This window comes from Ailuropoda melanoleuca, chromosome 19, assembly GCF_002007445.2.
Source record: "Ailuropoda melanoleuca isolate Jingjing chromosome 19, ASM200744v2, whole genome shotgun sequence".
In the NCBI taxonomy this organism is placed as follows: Eukaryota; Metazoa; Chordata; class Mammalia; order Carnivora; family Ursidae; genus Ailuropoda; species Ailuropoda melanoleuca.
Window position 1 is genome coordinate 10,280,184 of NC_048236.1, and position 26,098 is coordinate 10,306,281.

Genomic DNA, 26,098 nt, shown 5'->3' on the forward strand with positions numbered 1-26,098 from the left:
TGGGGTGGCTGTGCCATTTCTTAAAATAAGATAACGAAGTTTGCCTCAACAATGGACTCTTCTTTTCATGAACGATTTCTCTGTAGTATGTGATTCTGTTTGATAGGGTTGATATTTTGATGTCTTCCTTTGAATGTTGATATCTAGGCATCATGAATCTTTTCCAGGAGGTTTTCAGTTTACTTTGCCCAGAGCCATCAGAGGAATCACTATCTATGGTGGCTATAGCCTTATGAAATGTGAATTAAATAACAATTTAATTTATATTCTAAATCTTATAATTTAATTTATAAATTATGGAATTTATTTTTTATTTTTTTAAGATTTTTATTTATTCATTCGAGAGAGACAGAGACAGAGCACAAGCAGGGGGAGAGGCAGAGGGAGAGGAAGAAGCAGACTCCCCACTGAACTGGGAGCCCGACATGGGGCTTGATCCCAGGACCTGGAGATCATGACCTGAGCCGAAGGCAGACGCCCAACCATCTGAGCCATCCAGGCGCCCCTAAATTATGGAAATTAATTAAGAATTAAATAGTAAGACTTGAGAGTTGAAATTACTCCTTGGTCTATGGGCTGCAGAATGGGTCTTGTGTTAGCCGGCATGAGAACATTAACCATCTCCATCAGAGCTCTTGGCTGATCAGGTGCACTGTGAATGAGCAGTAATATTTTGAAAGAAACCTTTTTTTTGAGTAGTAGGTCTCACTAATGGGCTTGAAATATTCAGTAAACCATGTTATAAACAGATATGTTATTCCATTTTGCTATCCATGTATAGACCACAGGGAAAGTAAACTGAGCATAATTCTTAAGGGCCCTAGGATTTTCAGTGAGCACTGGCTTCAGCTTAAAATCACCAGCTGCATTAGCTTCTAACAAGAGAGTCAGACTGTCCTTTGAAGATTTGAAGCCAGGCACTAACTTCTCTGTAGCTACGAAAGTCTTAAATGGCATTTCCTTCCAATAGAAGGCTGTTTCATCTACGCTGCAGATTTGTTGTTTAGTGCAGCCACCTTCGTGACTTCTCTCAGCTCGACCTCCTGTGTAACCTGCTGCAGCTCCTACATCAGCACCTGCGGCTTCACCTCGTGCTTCTATGTTGTGGAGACGGCTTCTTGCCTTCAACCTCACAACCAGCCTCTGCTAGCTCCAGACTTTTCTTCTGCAGCTTCCTTACCTCTCTCAGCTTCCACAGAACTGAAGAGAGTTAAGGCGTTGCTGTGGATTGGCTTTTGGCTTAACGGAATGTTGTGACTGGTTTGAGCTTCTTTCCAGGCTGCTGAAACTTTCTCTACATTAGCAATAAGGCTGTTTCACTTTCTTTTCATTTGTGTGTTCACGGAAGCAGCACTTGGATTTCCTTTAAGAACCTCTCCTTTGCACTCACACACAACTTGGCTGTTTGGTGCAGGAGGCCTCGCTCTGGGCCTGTCTTGGCTTTCAGCATGCCTTCTGCATAAAACTTAATTATATCTAGCTTTTGACTTTAAATGAGAGATGTGTGACTCTTCCTTTCACATGAATACTCAGAAGCCATTGCAGGTTTATTAATTGGCCTAATTTCAATATTGTCATGTCTCAAGGGACAGGGAGGCCCAAGGAGGCTCAGAGAAGAGACCGGGGATTGGCCAGTCCGTGGAGCAATCAACACACACATTTATTGATTAAGTTTGCAGTCTTATACGGGCACAACACATGGTACCCCATGACAAATACCGTAGTAGCAGCAAAGATCACTGATCAAAGATCACCGTAACAAATGTGATAATAATGAAAAAGTTGGAAATACTACAAGAATCACCAAAATGTGACACAAAGTGAGCAAATGCTGTTGAAAAAATGGCACTGATAGACTTACTAGCTACAGTGCTGCCACAAACCTTCATTTGTAAAAAATGCAGTATCTGGGGCGCCTGGGTGGCACAGCGGTTAAGCGTCTGCCTTCGGCTCAGGGCGTGATCCCGGTGTTATGGGATCGAGCCCCACGTCAGGCTCCTCTGCTATTATCCCTGCTTCTTCCTCTCCCACTCCCCCTGCTTGTGTTCCCTCTCTCGCTGGCTGTCTCTATCTCTGTCTAATAAATAATAAAATCTTTAAAAAAAAAATGCAGTATCTGGGGGCACCTGGCTGGCTCAGTCAGTAGAGCATGCAACTCTTGACCTTGGGGCTGTGAGTTGGAGCCACACGTTGCGTATAGAGATTACTTAAAAATAAAATCGTCTAAAAAATGCAGTATCTGCAAAGCACAATAAAGCAAAACACAGTAAAACAAGGTCTGCCTGTAATACAAACCAGGACATAAAATTATACAGAAAGGAGAGTGCTATGGTGGGGGGGGGGTGCAGTGGTAGTATAGGCAAGGAAGCACCTGAAAGGAAAGGCTCCCCAGGGGAAATATGAACTGGGGCATGAAGGATGACTAGGAGTTGGCCAGTGGGCAACCGTGGTGTGGGCATCTCAGGCAGGTACCCAAACACAAAGGCCTGAAAGAATGGCAGAATTAATGGACCACAACATAAAAGTGGCAGGGTTAGGGGATGGTTGGGATTAGTCATGGAGACACACAGGTAGGGACCAGAGGAAAGACCTCCTAAAGCCTACAAAGATGACTGTGGGGAGATAATGAGCACCCAAAATAGGACAGTGGCCAGGCGCTTCTGAGCCCCCACAGAGCAGGAACCCAGCAGGTGGAGGAGGTTGCCAGGAGCAGTGAGGGCCATGGGCATACCTGGTGTAAGCAGTTACATCTGTGACCAGGAGACCGGAGACTGGCCCAGGCGCCACAGTGCTCATCCATACAGCTCCTCTCTGAAAGTTAAATGGTTATTTATGGGCGCTTGACGTTGTTCGCAGTATGCTTCCAGGGGACACAGCACTCACAGGAACAGGTCATTTCATCGTTTTATTTAATGTTACTGAAGAAGAGATGCATTCTGGGTAGTTTTCACCCATCAAAACTAGGTAAACAAAACCAAACCTTAAAAATGCATCCTTTGATTGTGATTTATTTTTAAAAAGAAAATGTAAATATACAGTTTCACAGTTTTTTTACTAAAATGTCAAATTATTGCTATAAGCATAGGTTTTACCTGTTCCTCTCTTTCTATTTTGTCTTACAGTAATTATCTTTAATTTTTGTAAATCATCTTAAAGGAGCATATGAAATAAAACTTTAAGATTAGACCCCTAAATAGTCTAAAACACGATGTAACATTTTTAACACTTTCTTATATAAACATTACCTAAATTCATGGTACAGATGTACTCATATTATTAAAATAGAGTTAAATAATAGTTCATATTAAGATAGAACTTTAAATTCCAATTCCATTATAATCTGAGTCTAATTAAAACTCTTCATAAAGCAATTGAGGAAGGTATTATGAGGATTCCCAGAAATGAACCAAAAATTTTAAATTATATTTCAGTTTTCAAAGACTGCATTAAAATCAAATATAAGGCAGAAAAATTATATATTACTAAGTTAGAATCCTTTTGTGAGTTTTTAAAATATTACTAGTACTTTAATGTGCATGTTTTTTCTCTTCAAAGTGCTATCCAACTACTGCTCGTTTTAGTATTTATCCTCTTTTTATAGTGAGAGATGGAAAGACAGGAAATCTCCTCCCACCCACCTTTTTTCATGAAAACATTACGATGAGTAGTTTAATGTTTTGGGCATGGCCACAGAGCTAATTGAGGAGAGCAAATATGAAACAGCCAGACCCCCTGACTCCCAGAGCATTATTTCTCTTTTTCCTTAACCTTGCTGAACAGAAGGAAATTGGTGCCATATGTCTGGGCCTAAAGAACAGCTCATTCAGTAAATAATGATTAGGCGTATAATTATTTTCTATGCTGCATACCATTTTAGACATGGGAACTTGCACACTACACAATCCTGCCTCGAATGGAGCTGGCCACAAACGGGGGAGTGAGCAGAGTAAACCAGCGCTCAGGACCCCAGGACAGAAGTGTGCTGGGGGAGGAAGCTCAGGGTAGATGGTTGCTGGGGAGAGTCTTAAACATGGCCTGGGGGTTAAAAAAGCTTCCTGGCGGAGTTCCTGGGCAGAACGTTGATGAGCTGGGGTTGCTGGACTGGAGGGCTGTCATCGTGTGCAGAAGTATGCACTGGAGATAAAGAGTGTGGCACTTTTGAAAAACTCCCAGTATTATCATCCAGGCCATCAACGTGGCCTGGGGGTGTGGGCCCTCTCCTGGAAGAGGAAGCTGGGAGTGGAAGGAGGTCAACAAAAGAAGGGCTCTTAAGGACTTGAGTTTGTGTTGTAAACAAGCAATGGTGAGCTGCTAGGGGATATGCAGAGGGGAATGGTGATCAGATTTCCGTTTTTAAACTATCACCCTGAAGTGGTTTGGAGAAGAGAGGGTCTGGGGGACATGAGGCAAGGGAACTTGAGGAAGAAAGGTCAGTTATGACACTGCTGTTATCCTCTGCATAAGTTCATTTGGAAAGCTTGAATGGAGAGCCATGGAAATATAAAGAATGGATTCCAGAAATGTTCAGATAAAATCAACAGAACCTAAATGAGTGATTAGATGTAGGGGAAGGGTCAAATCTGGGTTGCAGAAGAAGTTTGAAGATGTTGAATTGCCCATGGAATATTCAGTCGGAAATCCAGAGCCATTGGATCTTTGAATCCAAATTTCAGGAACGATCTGGCTGCGGATGTATGTATGGGAATCATCTGATACAGATGCTAACTGAAGCCAAGGGTGGAGAAGTACCCGCATGAGAGGGACTGTGGATGTGGAAAAGGGAGCAGATGATGGACCCCTGAGAACACCACAGCTAGCAGGGGTGGTGGGACAAAAATAAAAAAAAAATTTAAAAAAACAGGCAAGACCAGAGAGGATTGTGTCACTTAAGCCAAGAGAGGGGGCACTGGATACAGCACGAATCCCCACAGCTTGGTGAGACAAGGACTGAACAAGCTAAAAGCTTTCTGCAACATCAAATCCAAACTTTCGCTAATGCCATGGCACCTACCCCACTCACTGCCTTATTACTCCCCAACAGCCCTCTGCTCATGGACCCACAAAGGAGCCACAGCATTCCCTCGCTCATATTCACCCCCTCCCAGAATTCCCTGCTCCTCACCCCTTCACATGTCTCAACGCCAGCATGTCCCGAGAGTGCTCTGCTCTGGAGACCTGTTTGTATTTCACTCTACTTAATATTCAATTATATGCAGTCTGGTGGTATTGGCTACAGATTCATGAAGTTTGAATCTCCTTGGAGGCTGTTCGAGGTCAGGGGTCTTAGTTTTATTCTTCCGTCGTGGCCTTTGTAGTCTGCAGCATTGTTGAGCAGACAGTCTTTGCTCTGGAATAGCTCTGCAGTTGATCAAAATATGACTTGAGCTCAGCCAGTTCATGAGAATTCTTCAGGAAGATTACATTTGGCTGTCTCAGCAGAGGAGCTGGAACATACATCTTGGTTGGCTGATGACCACATCAGCTCAGGGAGGAGTGCACGGGGACAGAGGCCAGGAATGAGGGGCAGACCCTTACTCAGAGCCAGCACCAGAAAAGCTGGAGGTGTGTGCCTGCACCAACATCATGAGGCTGATATGTGGTTTCCTCCCAGACAGGCTCTCAAACTTTACAGCTGGCCCTTTGAAGCCTATTTCTAGAAGACAGCACACTCTGGCTCAGTGAAAGTAGTGCTTTCTACAGGGTAGGCTATGGGGGTAGCTACTGGACAGGGGCTTCTGAAGTTAATGATGATAAAAAAAATTATACCCTCTCACCATTGCTGTGGCTATGGTGGCTGCTCTCAGATGAAGGGAGAATTTTATGGCAGGGGAAGGGGCAGTTGCAAGCACAGGACAAAGAAATAATCCCCTCTCTTTCTGACCATTAGTTTAGAATTTTTCATCACCCTGCACTTCCAAACAGGAATTTAGATCCTTTTCACCCACAGATATATGACCTAGATCTTTGTAGCACCCTCATCACCGACAGAGATAAGAGATCATGTCCTGAGTCTGAGGCCATTGGGGTAGTGTCTCTGCAACAAGCGGGTCCCTCTGTGGGTGTTGGGCTGCACACTCCAGAGGATGGAGTTATTAGGAGACCCTGAGGCTGGTGTGGTGGCATTTTAAAGATCCTTGGAAAAGAAAGCCTCATTTGCAAGAGAAATAATGATTCTGCCAATTTTTTTCCTGTACATCGTTTCCTCTGAAGCTAAAGTTAAAACCTTGTACTTCTCTGCTTCTTAGTTCTATAAACCTCTCCTAGTTTATTTTCCGTAAGTATGAGAGAAGTAGAAATAATTTTCTGAAAAGAACTTGTCAACATAAAGCCATGAAGTGAGGTTGGTGATGTGAAGACTGGAGGAACTCTTGGGGTCAGAGCTCTGTAGACAGGGCTTTCTGGAAACTGACAATAAAGCAGCATCATGATCTGCCCTTTCTCCCTCAGAACAGACAAATGCTGGTTGATTCCCAGGTCTGCACTGTGCTCTGTTCCAACCATTAGACAACCAAAACCCAAGTTTTCACTTGTGTTATCAATTTGTAAGAACCTACTATTGTCCTAGACACCCTATTTTGAGGAGACAAACGAGCAGAAATTGTGTAGTCATGTGTTATTTAACTTTGGATGTGGAATTGTCTCCAATTGGTTTGGGTGCCCAGAGATGATGGAAACACCCTTAGACGGTTATGCTTGGTAGGGCCTACCGGGGAGCATCTTCAGGGATTCCTTCCTCTACAGCTCATATCCCCAGTGACTCACCTCTATTTCCCCAACCACAAAATCACACCAATATTTCTATCTGATTTCCCTCTCCACTTCACAAGAGATGGCAGAAGCCTATATCTAAAGAATAGAGCTCTTTAATTCAACAAAGCCCAGCTCCCCCAGGCCACATGCTTCTCAGCCAGTAGCCACAGGACAGTTTGAAACACCGTCCATGTCCCAGGCCCAGTCATGCCGTGGGTCCGCTTGATTCCAGGGCCAGCATACTCTGCGTGTTCCCACCTTCCGGTCCCTTTCCCTTACCCCTGCTGTGCTGTCACCGACAGCCGCAGGAGGTCAGTTGGAGTCGCCATCTAGAACTTAACTCCCAGGCTCTTGGATCCCCCTGCTGGCTGACAGCAGAAGCACTGCTTAGCTTTTTCTTTTTTTGTTTTAATGAATTTAGGTATTCTGATGACGGTTTTCTTTCTCTCTCACTCCCCCTCTTTTTGTCCTTCTGACTTCATAATCCTTAATAAGCATTTTATACTTTAGAGTCTCGCATTTAACCATCACAACCACTCATACAGTATGTAGAATTATTACTCCCATTTTACAGATGAAGAAATTGAAGCCCAGATAGCTCTATAACTTGCCCAAGTTTACCCAGGAAGTGGCCTGAAACCAAGGACTGAATCCAGGTCTTTCTGGACTCTTTTTATTTATTTATTTATTTACATTTTATTAATCTTTATGTCCTACATTTTAGACCTGATTTTTTTCCTTTTCAATATTAAGAAATGCAAGTAGAAAGATTAAATTTTCTTCACTAAAATTAGTAGTGCCTTGAGAAGCACTTGTTGTATCTCTCCCAGCAGAAGGGTTCTGAAGCAAGGGGGCCATTTAGATAAATCAATCAGGTTCTGGACTTCTCTGAGGAAGAGGCTGGGAAATAGGAAGTACAGAAGATAAATGTATATATGCTGAAAATCCATTTCTTTACCCAAAAAAATTCACTTGAAATTTTGCAGCTCCTTTGTGAGATATTTTATGAAATAATTGCTATGCTATTGGGTTCATCTGTCATGTAAAAATTCCAAGTATAAGGTAAGCATTTTTGAGGTCTGAAATTTATTGAATACAGATTTAGGTACCCAGGAGAGAGAAATCCAAACTGCTTACTTTTCAGAGCATAATTGAGAAAAAAAAAAAACACAAAAACACCCCCATCTTTACAATTAGATTTTAGGTTAAGTTTAGGTCATGCGTTAATTTTCTTTAACTGTTACAGTATTTCCCAGAGTATGTATTGGTCTTTACCAACCAAATTCATGACTCATTTGCCTGTCTTTACTTTGAGGTTCAAGTTAACTATTGCTTTTCTCAGAATTTCAAGTTACTGGTGAAATTAGTGGCTATTTTAAGATTAGATGGGCAAGAATGTAAGCTATCGTTAGTAACATCAATATTCATAATTTTGTATTTCAATAGCTCATACTATGAGAGCCTGTCTGATGACTACATTTTAATAACATCTAGGAAGCTTCAACGCCTCTAAAGGCACCCTTACTTAAGTATGTTGTGGCTATCATGACAACAGGCTGGCTAACAGATGGGACTTTGTTTCCCACTGCAGTGGGTAGCAGAGACGAAACCAGAACCTTCGGGTGGGAAGGGATTCCCACTCGATTGCGTACAGATGAAACAAAAGTGAGGCTCAGAGAAGCCGTCTGTGGCTCCCGGGCTCCCCGGATGCGCTAGAAGCACTAAGCGGCCCCACCGCCCTTGCGGCCGGGGCTCCGTGCGCCTGTCCCGCGGTGTGCCGACTCTCGTGTGTTCCCTGCAGGTCCCTCCGGCAGCCATGACGACCGCCATCTTGGAGCGCCTGAGCACGCTGTCGGTGAGCGGGCAGCAGCTGCGCCGCCTGCCCAAGCTCCTGGAGGACGGCCTTCCCAAGATGCCCTGCACCGTCCCCGAGACCGACGTGCCGCAGCTCTTCCGGGAGCCCTACATCCACGCGGGCTACCGCCCCACGGGCCACGAGTGGCGCTACTACTTCCTCAGCCTCTTTCAGAAGCACAACGAGGTGGTCAATGTGTGGACCCACTTGCTGGCCGCCCTGGCCGTGCTCCTGCGATTCTGGGCCTTCGCCGAGGCCGAGGCCTTGCCGTGGGCCTCCGCGCGCTCGCTGCCGCTGCTCCTGTTCATCTTGTCGTCCGTCACTTACCTCACGTGCAGCCTTCTGGCCCACCTGCTGCAGTCCAAGTCGGAGCTGTCGCACTACACCTTCTACTTCGTGGACTACGTGGGCGTGAGCGTCTACCAGTACGGCAGCGCCTTGGCCCACTTCTTCTACAGCGCCGACCAGGCCTGGTACGAGCTCTTCTGGCTCTTCTTCCTGCCGGCGGCTGCCTTCTGCGGCTGGTTGTCTTGCGCGGGCTGTTGCTATGCCAAGTACCGTTACCGCAGGCCTTACCCGGTCATGAGGAAGATCTGTCAAGTGGTGCCGGCAGGGCTGGCCTTCGTCCTAGACATCAGCCCCGTGGCACACCGCGTGGCCCTGTGCCACCTGGCTGGCTGCCAAGAGCAGGCAGCCTGGTACCACACCCTCCAGATCCTCTTCTTCCTGGTCAGCGCCTACTTCTTCTCCTGCCCGGTTCCCGAGAAGTACTTCCCGGGTTCCTGTGACATTGTGGGCCATGGGCATCAGATCTTCCACGCCTTTCTGTCTGTCTGTACGCTCTCCCAGCTGGAGGCCATCCTTCTGGACTACCAGGGGCGGCAGGAGATCTTTCTGCAGCGCCATGGCCCCCTGTCTGTCTACATGGCCTGTCTTTCTTTCTTCTTCTTGGCGGCCTGCAGCGCTGCCACCGCAGCCCTCCTGAGACACAAAGTCAAGGCCAGACTGACAAAGAAAGATTCCTGAGGCTGGCAGGTGGGGTGAGGTGTGGAGGCAGCCTGTCATGATTTGGGGAAAACTCAGTACAACAATAGGAGTTGACTTTTTGTTTTTAAGAGTTGCTTTTAAATTAACACAGATTTTCAAGGATATGCTATCACATTGGAAAGCCAAAGGATTCAAGAGTTTTGTTGTTAATAGTTGTTGCTAATAAAAAGAGTATTACTTTTCCCTGTCTCATAGCCTTACAAGATACAGGAAAGGAAGGGACGTTGGCTAGGATTCATGGGACACTGAATTAAGGACTATCTTTCTGCCTGAATTTAGTGGAATTCTGACTTTGGCCTCCAGGGGCAAGTCCTGGAGCTAAAGGGATAATAAATTTGGATTGGAAAGTGAGTACATGGCTGCTCCACACCATTTTGGAATGGCCATCCTACTATATCAGTCTTTGATAATTGAGTAAACTGATCCAAGAACTTGATTTCATTTGGATTTCAGATTGTCCAGGGTGAGAAGTCAGAATCTTCAAGATGATTCAGTGAAACTCTTAGATATAATGAATTACGTGCTTCATCTGATTTCTGGTCCCTCCTCTCTTGCCCACTCTGACAGTGACCCTTTTCTCAGGATGACGTGTGCCCGGCTATTTTCTCTACAGTGTACTCCCATCTGTACCTTGCATAGTAATATAGAGGACTATGAAGCAGTCGTATTTCCAGGAACTGCTTGGATCCATGTGGACATTCAGGAAGTTTACTTTCATATACTACTAAAGGGTACTAGAAAGTACAGTGCCAAGAGCCATCAGGAGGCCCAGCCAACAAACATGGATAATGTTTTGTGTCATGTGACCCTTCTGTTTTATACCTGCGGACCGCAGTTCTTGAGATTATCAGGGCTGCCTTATAGGCCAGAAAATCGGGGGCTTGTGCTAGGGAACCTTCTCCAGATTTGGACCAGCATGTTTCAAAAGCAAAAACAAAACAAACCCTAATAGAGTGAATTGGTTCTGGTTCTTCTACGGATCTGATTATTTCAAGAGGAACCCAAGGTCCAGCCTCTTAACTAGATACTACCATGCAAAGGACCCACATAACTACCATAGTTCAGGGTCCTCAGGCAGGAGGTTATGCCTCGATTTAGAGCTGAATCCTTAAAATAATCAAGCCCCAGGACAGATAAGCATGTGTGATCCCTGTGGGTTGGTCCCTGAAGGCTCCTTTGGGTAATAATGGTGAACCAGGTACCCTGTAGCTAGAATTTTCTGTTGCCCAATAGCTTCTCGGTATAAGCGGTACTGTGATTGATGTGTTCTGGCCGCACAGCCCTCTCTGAGGACTGAGTTATGTATTAACCCAGTGAAGGGGTCTGTGTTGTTGGAGGAGCCATGGGAGTCTTCTCAGAGGCTATGTTTCCTATCAGTATAAGGTCCCTTTTACTATAAAGGGAAGTACTTTGTTTTCACTCCAGTTTGATGAATCTCTTCTATTAATAGGTTATTTTGTCTTTAGGTCTTTGTTTTCTTCCTTTCTCTGAGCGATTTGTGGATTTTGTGCCTTATAAATGGAAACATATGAACACTTTACTTAATATATGGCCATGTGGAATTTTCAGTTTTGGGTTATTGGGATAAGGAAAAAAGAATGCATTGCATTTGAACCAGTGGGTGAAAGAAACGTCAGAAAACCAAAATTACTTGTCAATCAAAAGACACTGTCAACCAAAAAAAAAAACAAAACCAACCAAACAAAAACAAAAAAACAACTGAAGCTTTCCTATAATCATCATATCAAGAAAACATATGTCTTGTCTGCCACATGGATTTCCTAGATGGATTTCTCTGTTAATCCTTAAATTCCTGAACTTCTGTGCTACCCAAGTGTCTTACGTAAGTTTCTGATGTCTAGGCCAAATTCATCACAAAGTTGGCAAAACTGAAGCCAATTGAACTAAGCAAGGGAATGGGGGAGTTGTACAAACACATCGCAAGAAGCGGGTCAGTTTAAAATGGGGACTAGAAAACTTTAAAATGTTCATTTTTATGGATTCAAAGACTATATTCTTTTAAAAGTTGCGAGGCAGGTGTAAGTCAGGCTCTTAAATATGGCGGTAGTCCTGGTGGACAGAGATCTTCAGGGCAAATGCAAGTATTTTTTAGAAAATAGGAAATAGGGCAGTCAAAGCGATCTTCAAATGCTGTCAACACACCAAGGCCAGCTGACACAATATAAATGGTCTGTGACAAGTTCAGATAGACTAAACTCTTTAAGATATTGCCATGAAATTATTACTTTAATTTACACATGTATTGGTCCCTCAAGTGATAGGAAATTTTTTAAAAATAAAGTTTTTCACCAGAGATATTTGAGAACACTGGGGACTAGGTATCTCATTAAAATACCAGTATCTTAAAAAACAAACAAATAAGATAATCAGTGTCTTATTGGAAATATATAAACATATTAAATGCAAATGTTTTAGAACATATTCATTAAAATGAGTGTATCAGCAAGGAACAGGCCTAGTTTATTTAAAAGAAATAATAAGGTATTTGGTAAAGGAGATGATTGTTTCCTCCACCATAGCCTCCCCAACAGTTGACATCTGGAAATTCTGCCAGTTATCTCTCTCTATAAAATGTAAATGCCTCTGGGAAACCTAAACTATCAGTCATTTACGTCTTGTGAATAAAAATTCTGATGGATTTGTATGAGGCCCTACTCAGGGTAAGGAGATGGGGCATCAGGACGCAGCTGACTGGGGACACATTTGCCTATTTCCCTCTTGCCCAGTACTTCCTGACTTAACATTTACTAATGAGCTAACGTCAGTACTCCTCAGATGTTAAAGTTTCATTTCCCACCTCTGCTAAAAGCACTTCACTGTATAACAATATTCCCAGTACTCTATTGGAAGCTTGAAACAGTAGGAGCTCAGGTTGTGGAATGAAGGTAGCCCATTCCTGACTCCTATCCACAAACGGTACCTTTATACTTCACAGGTTCTTCGGAAGCTGCACTGTAGTTTCAAGTGGACCCTCCAGATGGCGCTCATGTCTTACTCAGCGTGGCTATTACATCTAAGTCTTTGGGCTATTAATCGTATTGGTCCTAGTGTTTTGCTTGATTGCTTGGCAAAGAAAAAAATGGAACTATTTTCTGTTTATATAAATCTACTTACACGAATGACCATTAAACAGATTTTGTATATACGGATTGCTATACTGTCAACAACTATCTTGCTTCTTTGACAAGGCCTACCTTAAAGAAAGCTTTTATCTAGACAAACATTGCCAGGAGGAGGTCAGGACACTTTATCTCCACCTAGAAGTAGGAAAGTACAAAATCTTTAAAAATCTCCATACCCCAGCCCCCCAAATACACACACACCCTAAACCCCATTTGTGAAAAGATCCTATTGCCCCCCCCCCCCGCAAAAGGTATGGAGTTGATTTCTCTGAGGATTTCCATCTAATTGAATAAATGCTTCTAGTTTCATGGAAAATAGTGTTAAATGTTTTCAAAATTTTTAATAGGACTACATTTTTAAAATACAAAAATTATGAATTATAATTGTACTATAACAGCTACTATAATGAATGTGTTGTGAAATGTGGCACCTATCGACCAAAGGATTTTGTAGCCTGTTATATTTAATAGCTGTGAAAAAAAGTCATTCTCCAGACTTTTCCAGCTTTAAGCCATAGTACTATCACATCAGTGAGAAAATAGCATTTGTCTGGCTTGAGGTACCATTGACAGAATTATGGATATCCCTCTTGCCCTAACCCTTTTTATGACCCATGGGGCCATAGGCAGTTTGAAAATGCTTCTGTTGTCACTGTTAATAGTTTAACCACTCTTCAGTTACTGATTCATCAAGTATTTGTGAGCACCTATTGGTGGCAAGTACCCATGTTGGCTCTGGAGATACGACAGTGAGGAAAAGAAAGCAGGGACCCTCCACAGAAAGTGTTCAGACTGCTAACTGAGAACCAGCATCTTCCCATGTTGGGCCATCACAGGATCTCCCTCTAGGTCTCGGTCCTATCCCAGTCTCAACCTGCGGGCCAGATGGCTGGCCAAACCCAGGGGAGGCTGGGACCTGCTCTGTACCAGAACATTTTTAAAAGGATTGAGCTCTCTCCCTTTGCCCGCCAGAGATGAGAAATATCTCTCCCACTAGCAAGGCTGTCACCTATGGTCACCTCAACCCTTCTTGTGACTCCCCTTGCTTCTCTAGCCCTTTACACTGTCCTCTAGTGTTTAATTCAGTCTCAGACGCACCAAACACATCTGGACACAGAGAAGCCCTATATTTCCACAGGCAGTAGTTAAAGTTCCAGCTAATTAAAGCCCCATCCTGCAGGGAATATAGGGTCCCAACCTGAGTACAGGTTCCTGATTTAGTAAATTGGAAACAGCATGTTACACTCTGGCTGCCTCATTAAAAAAAAACAACAACAACAACAAAAAAACTATCGTATCCCTTAAGGAAACTTTATTAAAATAATATGGAAGGAAAAGCATTGCAATAAAAGGAAAATTCATTTAAAAATTAATTTTGAGAGCATATCTACCTAAGGTAAGGGCTTTTCTTACCTAACAGGATCTCATAGGAAGATGTATGCACTGTTTTAGACTCCAGGAGGCCTTGACCAACTCAAAGGCTACAGAGTAACACCTCAGATCTTATGCATTATGCTTTCCAAAACATTTCCACGTCCATTCACGCTTCTAAATAATCGTGTGAAGTAAGACCAAAAAGATCTCCACTAAACTAGGAAACACACTAAGTAGAATGATTGGTTCAAAGTCACATAACTCACTGTAATGTTTAAACTCAAACACATTTTTCCTTCAGATAAATCCAAGGCTCAGCTAATCAGAAACATCAACACACAAATATTTGCAGAACCCTTTACAGTGTGTGAAGCACTTTTACTATTGTGCATACTTTAACCTAATCTCATTTTAACTTTTGTTCCTAAATACCTCATGAATAGCGAGGCTTGTATTGTTTCTTTGCAGGTTAAAGTGACTTACTTCACACTGTGTCCTTGGATGCCAAATAAAGCATTCTTTGCACGTCACAGTTTTCTCGAGTCCACAAGGTCATTGGCGACAGGCCCTTGGTGGCCTAGAGTATAACATCAAATCTCATTCTCCAGTCACAGATTCTTGAAAATACCTTGATTCCTTAGCTAAGAAATTCATCTAGTATTGATAATCTTGCCAAGATTATGCAAGCCTTCCCTCTCATCTCTCACTAGGGATTGTCAGTTCTTCAAAGAATCGGTTCTCCCAGGGATTTTGACAAGTGATATGGCTTTGAATACGGGATTAAAAAATTCTTCGCTGCCTTATAAAAGAGTTATACAGACTTAGCAGGAAGTTCCCCAAGAGTCCTTATTTCTCATTTTTCAAGTAATATGTGCTTATTAAAGAAAATGCAAAAAAATAGGGAAAAAAGATAATCCATGGACCCATCACTAAACTAAATCTCTCCGGGGAAAAATAAGGCTATGGTGAAATGTTGTCAGTGATAGGTAAATTAGCATGTCACATAAAGCTTCCTGAAAAAAACAGAAATTGGTAACTAGAAATTTTAAGCAACTGAATACTTTCATTCCATAAAGTACAAAATCAACGGTCTCTGGCTCAATTTACGGGAATACCAAGATGGTTACATTACACTGCCTTCTGACATTACACGATGTTGGTAATTTGAAGATGCTGTGGCTGAGAGACGGGCTCACGCGGCAAAGCCGATGATACGTTATCTTGTGTTGAAAGAATTCTTTGAAACGCCTCTCCTGAATCAAGCCCTCTGAGAGTGCTCTGCTAGAAAGACCTTCACTGGAGGGGAGGCCTCGCCTGTTGAACTGGTGAGTATACGGATTCACCATCCGACAGCCACTCCACAAACACTGAACACCACTAGGTGCCAAGCCCTGTTCCAGGTACCAGGAATACAGCAATGGACGAAACACACAAATCCTTGCCCTTGGGGAGCTTACATTCAGGGCTTAGAGGTCGGGGTAAGACAGACAATGAACCAAGTAAGTAGGATACATAGAACGTTAGAAGGTGATGGTGCCAAGGAGAAATAGCAAGGAAGACTAGGCCGGGGTGTGGGGTGGGAGTGCAGTTTTAAACAGGATGAGGGAAGACTCCAGAAAGAGTTGAGGGAGTTGGCTCTGCTGCTTTCCCAGACAGAGAGGACCCTGAGGCCAGCATGAACGGAGAGAGCGAGGGCAGTAGGAGATGCAGATTGTGAGAGCCTTGTAAGCACTTGGGCTCTTATTGTAACTTCAGGACAGGGTCTGCTGGGAAAGAATTCTGTTCGAGAAAATTCAGGGTCGTTGTTCAATTACTAATTACACATTACCTTACCCACAGAAAGTAGAATAAATCCTGTTCCCTTCAGTCTACCCAAAACCAGGTTATCATTAAGTGATTCCAACTGTGGGCCTGGCTACTCTGTGTTCCTGTGGACACACTCTGGGGCCGGCAGGATTCTTCCCAGATTCTTCTTAGCATTTTTCTAAGTGCTCAGAATGCTGACCTCCACCTCCCAGGTAGGTTTTGAATGTTCCCTTTTTCTACTGACACTGGTTTGTACTCTGGATAATCCTCTGGGCAAAAATGCAATGAAACACCCAAGGCAGAGACTATAAACTAGGAGTAATAATACTATTAACAGTTTATATTAGCTGGTGCTCACTCCTTGCCAAGTCCTTAGCTGAGCTGTCTTCCTAGATTCTTTCATTTAACCCTTCATGCAATCCTATGAGATAGATACTATTGTTGCCTCCATGTTACAAATGAGGAAACTGATAGATTAGGTAAATTTCCCCCCGGCCTACCTGGCTAGTAAGTAATGCAATCTCACAGAAACTCAGACCTTTGAATCCAGAGTCCATATTCTTAAAAACCAAAACAGAGCAAACGTAGGTCTTTTGGTCTAACTTCCCCACTGCCAATTGTGTGACCTAGAAGTGCAGAACTGGGAAGGAAACTTAATGTGGATTTTTTTGTATGTGCCCTCACAGATGAAATAAACCTAAAGATGCAGTTTTTGTTTCATCTCTAGACACTTGGGCCAAGCACAAGGCCTCAGGCTGTTACTGCTGATGCAGTATCGATAGGGAAATTCTTAAACGGTATTTTTGTGCTAGAATCCAATACAGACCTAGTCACATGACAAAAGTCAGTCTCAGAAGCCATCTGTGACCACCCAGAAGACCTTCGAGGACTCAAACCAGCTTTAAGAACCACCGACTATCCTCGATTATTTCCCCACACTTCTCTAGCGAATCCTTCCTCATCTTCAGGACCCATTAAATGTACCCTATGACTCATTAAAGTGAACTTCAGCACTATTCTGGGCTAACGCAATTTCTTTTTCTCAAAGACAACTATGCAAACATGCAAAGCATCTCCACTCAGTGTGTTTTTTTTCTTTCAACAAGAACAAATCATTTTGAAATCTCATTTTACTGTAGGAAAAATACCTTAGCACAAAGTTTGCATTCAATAAGTACTAATGGAAATCATTGTCATAATTATCATTATTTCTATCACTTTGTGCAGAGGAGGGTGCTGTGGGTTCTGTTCAGAAGTGTCAACACTTTCATGGGCTCTTGGAGGTATCTCACCAGAGTGGGAACTCTCTGCCCTCGGGAGGGATTTCTCTCTACTCATTATAGATTAATACACGTTTTATTTTGCCAGGGTTCTGCATACGTTTTCATCCATAGCTTTCTCTTGGTTTTCAAGATGCCCCCATGACCAAACAATTAGTGACCATTAATTCTGATTCAGACTTCTCATTTCAGAGTTGAAAAAGTAGAATCACAGGTAGGTAAGTTGTCTGAGCTCACACCAATACTCATAACACAGTGAGGACACAACTATGGTTCTCAAGACCCCAACCTGGTGTTTCATTTTCTGTTCCAGGCTGCATACATAAAAGGGGAAAAGGAAGAGTGTTTGAGGTGTGCAAGGGGAGAGGGGGTATCAAAGACATTTCCCCATTGTTTCAAGGTTACCAGTTACCTGAATTAATGGACTTGCCTGCCCACATTTAGAATTTATAACTATAGTGGATATTACTGCCACATCACTCGCATATTTCTCTTTGTTCATACTATTAAAAGCCTTCTTAGATCAGAGATGACTGACAAGCAGGATGGCAAGGTCAACGATCCCTCACGTGCTGAAGGAGGAACGTCTTTTCCATCTGAGACAAGACCGAGGTAGAGTGTAAGAAATACTCAACCAGGAACCAGTCATTAGCTGATGGTTTCTCAATCTCCTTTGGTCTGCGGATTTCTCATCAGCAAATTGAGTGGGATGGATACTGTCAATCAATTTCCAAGTTTTTTTTTTTTTTTTACTGTGATCATGAAAAAAATACCCAGAACATGAATGTGTAAGTACATATCTTGAAAACTTTTTCAGTAAATTATTCTTACCCATATAACATAGGATACACCCTGATAATTTATATCCTATTTTTTCCCTTTTTTTAAATAAAACAATCTGGCTGTTGTCACAATCCATTAAGTTGATTTTCCCGCCTCCTAATGGAGACTGGCAGTTTGAAAAATACTGGGTGCTCTCCAAGTCATTCACTCATTTATGTGGTCAATCATTGTACAACTGTTTATTGAGTATCTATGAGGTGTCAGCACAGTGATGGGATCCGGGAAAACAGCAATGAACAAAACAAAGAACCTATCTTTATGACGTTTATATCCTGTGAAATCTCTGATTCTGTGAGATAATGTTTGATAGGCTTTTTCAGAGAAAAGGGAATTCCAATTGGCTCAGCTCAAGTCATAGAAGGGGTTTGACTTAAGGAAGAAAAAAGCAGCAGACACACAAGTTTTTTGGAACCCCTGGCAGGAACCCACTGCAAGGCCAAAACAATCTAAACCCAAATTGCATGAGTTTGTGTCAAAGGAAGATTTCCTGTGGGTCCTAAATCTGTTCCTGTAACTACTTGGAAATCCCTAATGATGTTTCTCTCTCTTCTACTACACTTTGCAAAGACCGAGCTGGCTTCACTGGGCACTCTTCTCAGATAAGAGATTCCAGAACCTAAGGACTGAGTAGTGGAAATGAATGCTGGAGAGCACTCTGACTGAGGGACCCTCCCCTGCAAGGTCTTACCACTATGGTCACACACTGGCCACACCCCCAGCACTTTGAAACTTACAGGGGTATAATAGAGTTTTTCAGAAATCATGCTTTGCCATTTTTATCCAGCAGAGGGAAGCGGAGCACCCAAAATCATTGCATAAATCTCTGAGGGACACACACTATCTCCTTGATATATGCCCTGTGACTTTACGCACTAAGGAAGAATATCACAGGACTGCAAACAAATTATGGATAAAGACAGTGCTCTGGGCAAAATGCTGAAAAAGGAGATGTTTAATTTAGGCAACTGCTTTATTTTAGCCTCTGCCAGTCTGATATCTCCCATCAGTGTCTGGGAGTCGTCATCCAGCATGAGGTCCTGTGTCAGATTTGGTCTATTGACAGACTGACCTTCCATATTTTCCTTTCCCCAAGTTTTGAAACACCTGCTAAAGTCACGTAATATCTCTGTGGTCTTCTGAATCCAGGCTTTATGCACAGCCTTCAGACCATGGCACTTTTTAGGTTAGCTGCCAAGGATGGTCAGGTTCCTGCTCTCTCCTGTATATTGCACAAAGTGGAAAATGGTGAGCGCAAACCGAAGTGCAATCCACACTGAGTAGTCATGTTTGGGAGAAATGGGATATAAATTCTCTTTTTTAAAAAAGATTTTATTTATTTGAGAGAGAGAGAGAGTGAGCACAAGTGGGAGACAGGGGAGAGGCAGTGGGAATAGTAGACTCCCTACTGAGCAGGGAGCCCAACCCAGCCTCCATCGAAGAACCCCAGGATCATGACCTGAGCTGAAGGCAGACGCTTAACTGACTGAGCCACCCAGGTGCCCCAGGATATAAACTCTTAACCATACCAAACTTCAGGATTCAAGGAGTTTTCCAAAGCCCTACCATTTTTATTTCTTCCCCTTCTTTACAGACTTGTCCCTGTGCTTTTTAGCATTGATGCAGCACTGCCCAGCTTCCTCTCCTCAGAGGTGATGGCATTGTTAGGAGAATATAGACCAAGAAAAGTTTTCCTCACCATGCATTTCTAGGGTCTGAAAGTAATTAAAATACACTTGTTTAACCATTTAATTAGGGTGCTCTCCTGGAACAGAAAGGCATTTGAGCAGAGGCCACTCCTCAAATAGAAACAGATACCACAATGGACAATAGGCTTAGGCATGACTTAACCCTTTCCAGCCCCCATGGACTCCTTCCCTACCCAACCTAGGGAATATAGACCCAAGTGCAACCATGCAGTTAGTCCAGAAGGGCTCTTTCAAGAGTATCCTAATGCCATGGATTTACTTTTAGTAAGATAGAGGGGAGGGCAGGATCATGTAACTGGTAAGAGTTAAAGGTTATCATTAAGAATCAGCAAGGATTATAGCTACCAGTGTTTCTGGGTACTCAGAAACAATGAGGTGGAGAGAAGTGAGAGAGGCATCTTCAACCTTTTTGAAGGTTGAACTTGCCATTTTGAAATATTTTTCCAGCAGCTGGCTTGCATCCTAGGTCAGTGGCTAAGATATAATGCAATGGACAGATACTTGTAAAGTTTTCAGTAAATTCAACAATGGTAATTCATTGATTTTTAAAAAGCATTAAATGCATGCATTAAGGTAACATACTAATAGAAAATTTTTTTTTTAAATTAAAGGTAAAAAAGGGGAGGGAACAAGAACAGGAAAACAGAAGTAGTGAGGAGAGAGGAGGGGTTAGCAGAAAGTAAGCTGGGCGGGATGCGGTGGACAGCCACCAATAACTGCTTCAGGTGCCACCAGTGTCATGCCCTGGGCGCCCCGAGTTTCATGCCCATTAGTGAAACCCAACAGGGGGGTTTGTTCTGACAAGCAGCAATAAAAGCAAAGCTGCTGTCTGCATTAGCACTAAATGTGGAGATATGCTTTCCGTGGCAGGCTTGCTACTCTATCATGTTCCTAAACTGGCTCGTTATCAGAAACAGCTGTTACAAAAATCAGATTCCTGGGCTCTCTTTCAGACCTAATGAATCCCATGTCCGGGCACCAGGGTTTTGTTTGCTTTTTGTTTTTATTTTTATTTTATTTTTAAATTCCTTGGTGCTGATGGATAGGTTTTTCTTTCTTTCCTGAAAACGCTTCAGGAATGGGATTATATTTCTTTTAAGGCATAATAATTAAAACAAGTTTTATAAAAATCACCAAAGGCGAGAATACCTAGGATCCTGACATATTTCTCCCCACTTGTTTGCTTCTTAATGGCTTCGTTTTCTCTTCGAAGGAGTTGCATTTCCCCCTGTGGGTCGGATCTCTGCATTGCAGCTGCAGATAGGTACTGAGATCGGGAGAATTGAGGTAAGTACCCTATAGCTCTACAGTCAAGAGTATTGAGCTTCCTAGGGCGAATAGGCAAGGCGCAGCCTTCAAGAATTGACAGGTTGCAGAGCGGCAGGTGTTGACCGTAGAATAAAGAGAGGTGAAGATGGGAAATGGTAATGCGGCAGTAGGCGGATCAGGGACGAGACGGTTGCATTAGGTCACTGAACATCCTTGAGCAGGAGATACAACAATAAATAGAATAACCCGCGGCCCCTGTCCCCAACAAGCACCGGCACTAGGGGCCACTTTCAACCGGAACTAACTATTCACACTTCAGTGTGAACCAGGACAAGAGCCCTGTTCCCAGGGCTGGGTGAAGAGAGGGCCCGAGCTCACGGAGCGGGCGGGGAGCAGTGAGGACTGGGAGGACGCAAGGAAGCACTTTCCCCTCCATCTAACTCCTCTAAGGGCCGGCTCCCACCCCGGACCTCACCGGGACGACCGCAGCCTCTCCGCAATCGCCTCCTTGCACCCGGCCCACCAGCTCCCACCTCTCAGCCAGAACGCCGGGCCCGCGGGCGGCGCACGCGCACACACGTCGCGCCTGCGCCTCAGGCCCCGCCCCCACCCCCACGCGCGGCGCTCCGGATGTTTGGCATTACCATGGAGCTTCGCGAGGTCGGCGGACGCGGCTCGTCTCCCGGGCAACCGGTGAGGCCACCACGCGACCCAGGTGGCGGCGGCGAAAGCGGCCGCGATGGTGTCCAACCCTGTGCATGGCCTGCCCTTTCTCCCGGGCACGTCCTTTAAGGACTCCACGGTGAGGACTTCTCGGCCCAACCCCCACCCGGCCCCACCCAGCCCCACCCGCGGCGGCCTCTGAGGGCTCGGCCCTTGGTGCACCTGCTTTCCCCTCCACCCAAGATTGCCCTTTCCCTTCAGACCCGTCCTCTGCCCCCACCTTTTCTCTGTCCCCCTCCAGCCTCATTCTCTCCCACTCTTTGCCCTCCGCTCCAGCCTCTCTAGTTTTTTCACCCCATCGAGGCAGTCTCTTGGCCTTCTTCATTCTCAGCGTCCCAGCTGCGTTCTTCCTCCTGCCCTGCTCCTTTAGTCCCTGCCTCTTCTCCCTCTGGATCTGTTTTCCCCCACCTTCCTCCCAAGCTCTGGCTAGGTCCTCTCCTAGCTCATTCTACCACACCGTACCCCTCTCTGCCCAGCTCCCTTCCTAACCGCCCTCGATCCCCCAGCCTAGCCCCTCTCCCACTCAGCCTCTCTACATCTCCGTCCTCCTTCCCACAGCCCCATCCCGCCCATTTCCCCCGGCCCATCATTCCCGCTCGCCTTCTTCCTCTTCCTTATCCTGAACCCACTAATCTTACTCCGTCCCAGCTCCATTTCCTGTCTTATATATATCATTTCCACTCATTCTCTTTGCACCAGGTTCTTTTACGCAGTCTCCGCCCTTCTCCTAGCCCCATCCCCTTTCCGTTCAGCGCTTCTGACTTGTCTACAACTTTGTCCCACCTTCTCCCCAGTCCTGTTTTATCTTCTTTCTCAATTGCTGTTTCTCCAAAAGTTAGATTTTCAACACTTGGCTCTCTTCCTCCGAAACCATCCTTCCCTGCTTGGTAGGAGATAATTCCATTTCAGTCCTTTCAGCCACAATTGATCAGCGTTTTGTTGTTGTTTTTTTTTTCCTTTCCCTAGTCCTATGCTTTAACAACATTTTCATGAAAGATTCCTGATTAGATGGTTTTGCTCCTTCCCTATTTTAACTATTTTTAGTTGTGTTCTGTAGACAGAATTGAAGAGGGAAAAAAAAAAGCTTGGTTTTTTTCCCTCCTGACATAGCTTAGCCCTTGACAAAATTATTTAGTATTTGTTTTAATTTTAACCTGGTCACTGAAATATATGTTCGAAGATCAATGTTGAGATTCAGTAGGCTGACTAGCATAGATGAGACAATAATTTGTATTTGTATAGTTTAATAATTTAAGCTATAAGCTCCCTTCCCTGGGTATAAAGATAAGATCAAAATACATAGCCCATTTATTTTCTTTGGGAGAATGAATTGAAATTGAAGTTTTGGTGAGGGAGTTTGGATTCTGAGCTGCTCCTTCATAATTATCCCTGCATTAAGACATGTCGAGTCCATTTGGGGGTTTAAAAAGATGCGGACTGGAGGTGCCAGGCTCTGAGAATGTACATTGCTGTACTTCATATAAGATGAACTGTGCCTTGGACATATTTTCTGTTTTAAATAGACTGTCCAAGGGTCAACCTATTTGCCTTATTTGAAATTTGAAAAACATGGTCACTATCTATATTCAGCACTGAAGAACTAGGTGTGTATAACACTCAAAGCATTAAGAGGGTGAACCATAATGACTAAGAGGGGTGGGGAGCCTACCCAGTCTCTGGTATTTTGTTAGACTAGCTGAACAGACTAAGACAGTCTGTAAATATTTTCTCCCATTCCCTAGGTTGCCTTGTCATTTTGTTGATTATTTCCTTTGCTGTACAGAAGCTTTTTAATTTATGTAGCTCCTTTATGTAACTTGTTTATTTTTGCTTCTGCTGACTGTGCTTTTGGTATTATATCCAAAAGTCATTGTCAAAACCAATGTCAGGGAGGTTTTTCTCTTTTTTTCTTCAAGGAGTTTTACAGTTCCAGGTCTTATGTTTAAGTCTTCAATAGTTTTGAGTTGATTTTTGTGAGTTCTATAAAAGAGGGATCCCATTTCATTCTTTTACGTGGATACTCAGTTTTCCCAGCACCTTTTTTGATGGTCTTTTCTTTCCCCATTGTGTATTCTTGGCACCCCAGTCAAAGACAGTTGACCATATATCCATTGACTTATGTGTGTCTTTTTATGCCAGTACCATGTAGTTTTGATTACTGTAGCTTTGTAATGATAGTTTGAAATCAGGAAGTGTGATGCCTCTGGCTTTGTTCTTCTTTCTCAAGATTCCTTTGGCTATTTGGGGTCTTTATGGATCCATGTGAATTTTAGGATTGTTTTTTCTATTTCTGCGAAAAATGCCATTGGAATTTTCATAAGGATTGCAATGAATTTGTTGATCACTTTGGATAGTGTAGATGTTTAAACAATATTAATGTTTCCAATCCAAGAACACAAGATATATTTCCATTTGTGCCTTCTATAATTTCTTTCATCAATGTCTTATAGTTTTCAGTGTATAGGTTTTCCATGTCCTTAATTAAATTTATTCTTAAGTATTTTATTTTTTTTATGCTCTTGTAAATGGAATTGTTTTCTTAATTTCAATTTCAGATAGTTCATTGTTAGCGTATAGAAACACAATTGATCTCTGTATGTTGATTTTGTATCCTGCAACTTTACTGAATTTATTGATTAGTTCTAACAGTTTTTTGGTGGAGTCTTTAGGGTTTTCTGAATGTAAGATCATGCCATCTGCATACAAAGAGAGTTTTACTTCTTCCTTTCCTGTCTGGATACCTCTTACTTCTTTTTGTTTTCTGATTGCTCTGGCCAGGACTTCTAGTTCTATGGTGAATACGAATGGTAAGACTGGACACCCTTGTCTTGTTCCTGATCTTAGAGAAAAAGTTTTCAACCCTTCACCACTGAGTTTGGGGATGTTAGCTATGGACTTGTCACATATGGCCTTTACCATGTTGAGGTATGTTCCTTCTATATTCAACTTGTCAAATTTTTATTATGAATAGATGTTGTATTCTGTCAAACACTTTTTCTTCGTATGTTGAGATGATCATATGATTATTATCATTCATTCTCTTAATGTATTGAGTGACATGTACTGATGTGTGTATGTTGGACCATCTTTGCATCTCAGGGATAAATCCCATTTGGTCATGATGTATGATCCCTTTAATGAGCTTTCGAATTCGGTTTGCTGAAATTTTTTTATAATTTTTGCATCTATATTCATCAAGGATATTGGTCTGTAACTTTCTTTTCGTATAGTATCCTTATCTGGTTTTGGTATCAGGGAGATCTTTCTTGTTTCTTAATGCATGCATTTATCACTATAAAATCCCTTATTGGGGTGCCTGGGTGGCTTGGTTGGTCATCCAACTCTTGGTTTTGGCTCAGGTCATGGTCTCAGGGTCATGGGATTGAGCCCTGTGTTGGGCGCCCCCTGGGTGAGAAGCCTGCTTGAGATTCTCTCTCTCCCTCAAACCGCCCCCCCCACCCCAGCACGTGTGAGCTCACACACTCTCTCTCTCTCTCTGTCTTAAAACAAACAAACAAACAAACAAACACCTATTAAACTGCTTTTGCAGGTTCCCAAAAGTTTTCATACGTTGTGCTTCTATTTTCATGTGTTTCAAGATACTTTTTGATTTCCCTTTTGATTTCTTCTTTGACCTATTCGTTGTGTAGGAGTGTGTTAATTTCCACGTTTGTGAATTTTCCAGTTTTCTTCCTGTTATTGATTTCTAGTCATAGCATTGTGGTGAGAAAGCATACTAGGTAGGATTTCAGTCTGCTAGACTTGCTTGTCACCTATCATATAACCTATCCTGGGGAATGTTCGTATACTTTAGAAGAATGTGTATTCTGCTGTTGTTGGATGGATTGTTCTTTTTATGTCTGTTAGGTCCTTTTGGTCTAAAGCATGGTTCAAATCAAACCTTGCCTTGTTCATTTCCTATCTGATTTTGTCATCTATTGAAATCCTTTTCTATTATTGTTTTGTTGTCTCCCTTCAAATCTGTTAGTATTTCCTTAATATATTTAGGTGCTTTGATGTGGGGTGCAAATATATTTATGATCATTATATCTTTTTTCCCTGTGTTTGTTTTAATTCCAGCATAATTAACATATAGTGTTATATTAGTTTCAGATAGTTGTTATATGTTCTTGATTAATTGATCCCCTTACCATTATATAATGGCCATCTGTGTCCCTTCTTATCATTTTTGACTTAAAATCTATTTTGTCTGATATAAGTATAGTCACCCATGCTCTCTTTCAGTTTCCACTTGCATGGACTATCTTTTTCCATCCCTTCACTTTCAGCTTATCTGTGTGC

At 43.0% G+C, this 26,098-nt stretch overlaps 2 protein-coding genes across 9 annotated transcripts in view; both read left to right on the top strand.

Moving 5' to 3' along the window:
- Positions 1-12,822, top strand: part of PAQR8 (progestin and adipoQ receptor family member 8) — a 50,447-nt gene extending 37,625 nt beyond the window's left edge. For 4 of the 6 annotated variants that reach the window (XM_034648020.1, XM_034648024.1, XM_034648023.1 and 1 more), the window contains one exon: positions 8,552-12,822. In XM_034648020.1, coding sequence (XP_034503911.1) covers positions 8,552-9,631 — 1,080 coding nt within the window. In that variant the 3' untranslated portion in view covers positions 9,632-12,822. The remainder of the gene's footprint in view (positions 1-8,551) is intronic. The other 2 variants (XR_004622066.1, XM_034648022.1) reach the window with 2 other exon arrangements.
- An 8,425-nt stretch (positions 12,823-21,247) lies between these two features.
- EFHC1 (EF-hand domain containing 1) overlaps positions 21,248-26,098 on the top strand; it is a 60,135-nt gene continuing 55,284 nt past the window's right edge. The window contains exon 1 of one of the 3 annotated variants that reach the window (XM_034648018.1): positions 21,248-21,875. In XM_034648018.1, the coding sequence (XP_034503909.1) occupies positions 21,813-21,875 (63 nt within the window). In that variant the 5' untranslated portion in view covers positions 21,248-21,812. Of the gene's footprint in view, positions 21,876-24,583; positions 24,722-26,098 lie in introns of those variants that run through there. The other 2 variants (XM_011219986.3, XM_034648019.1) reach the window with 2 other exon arrangements.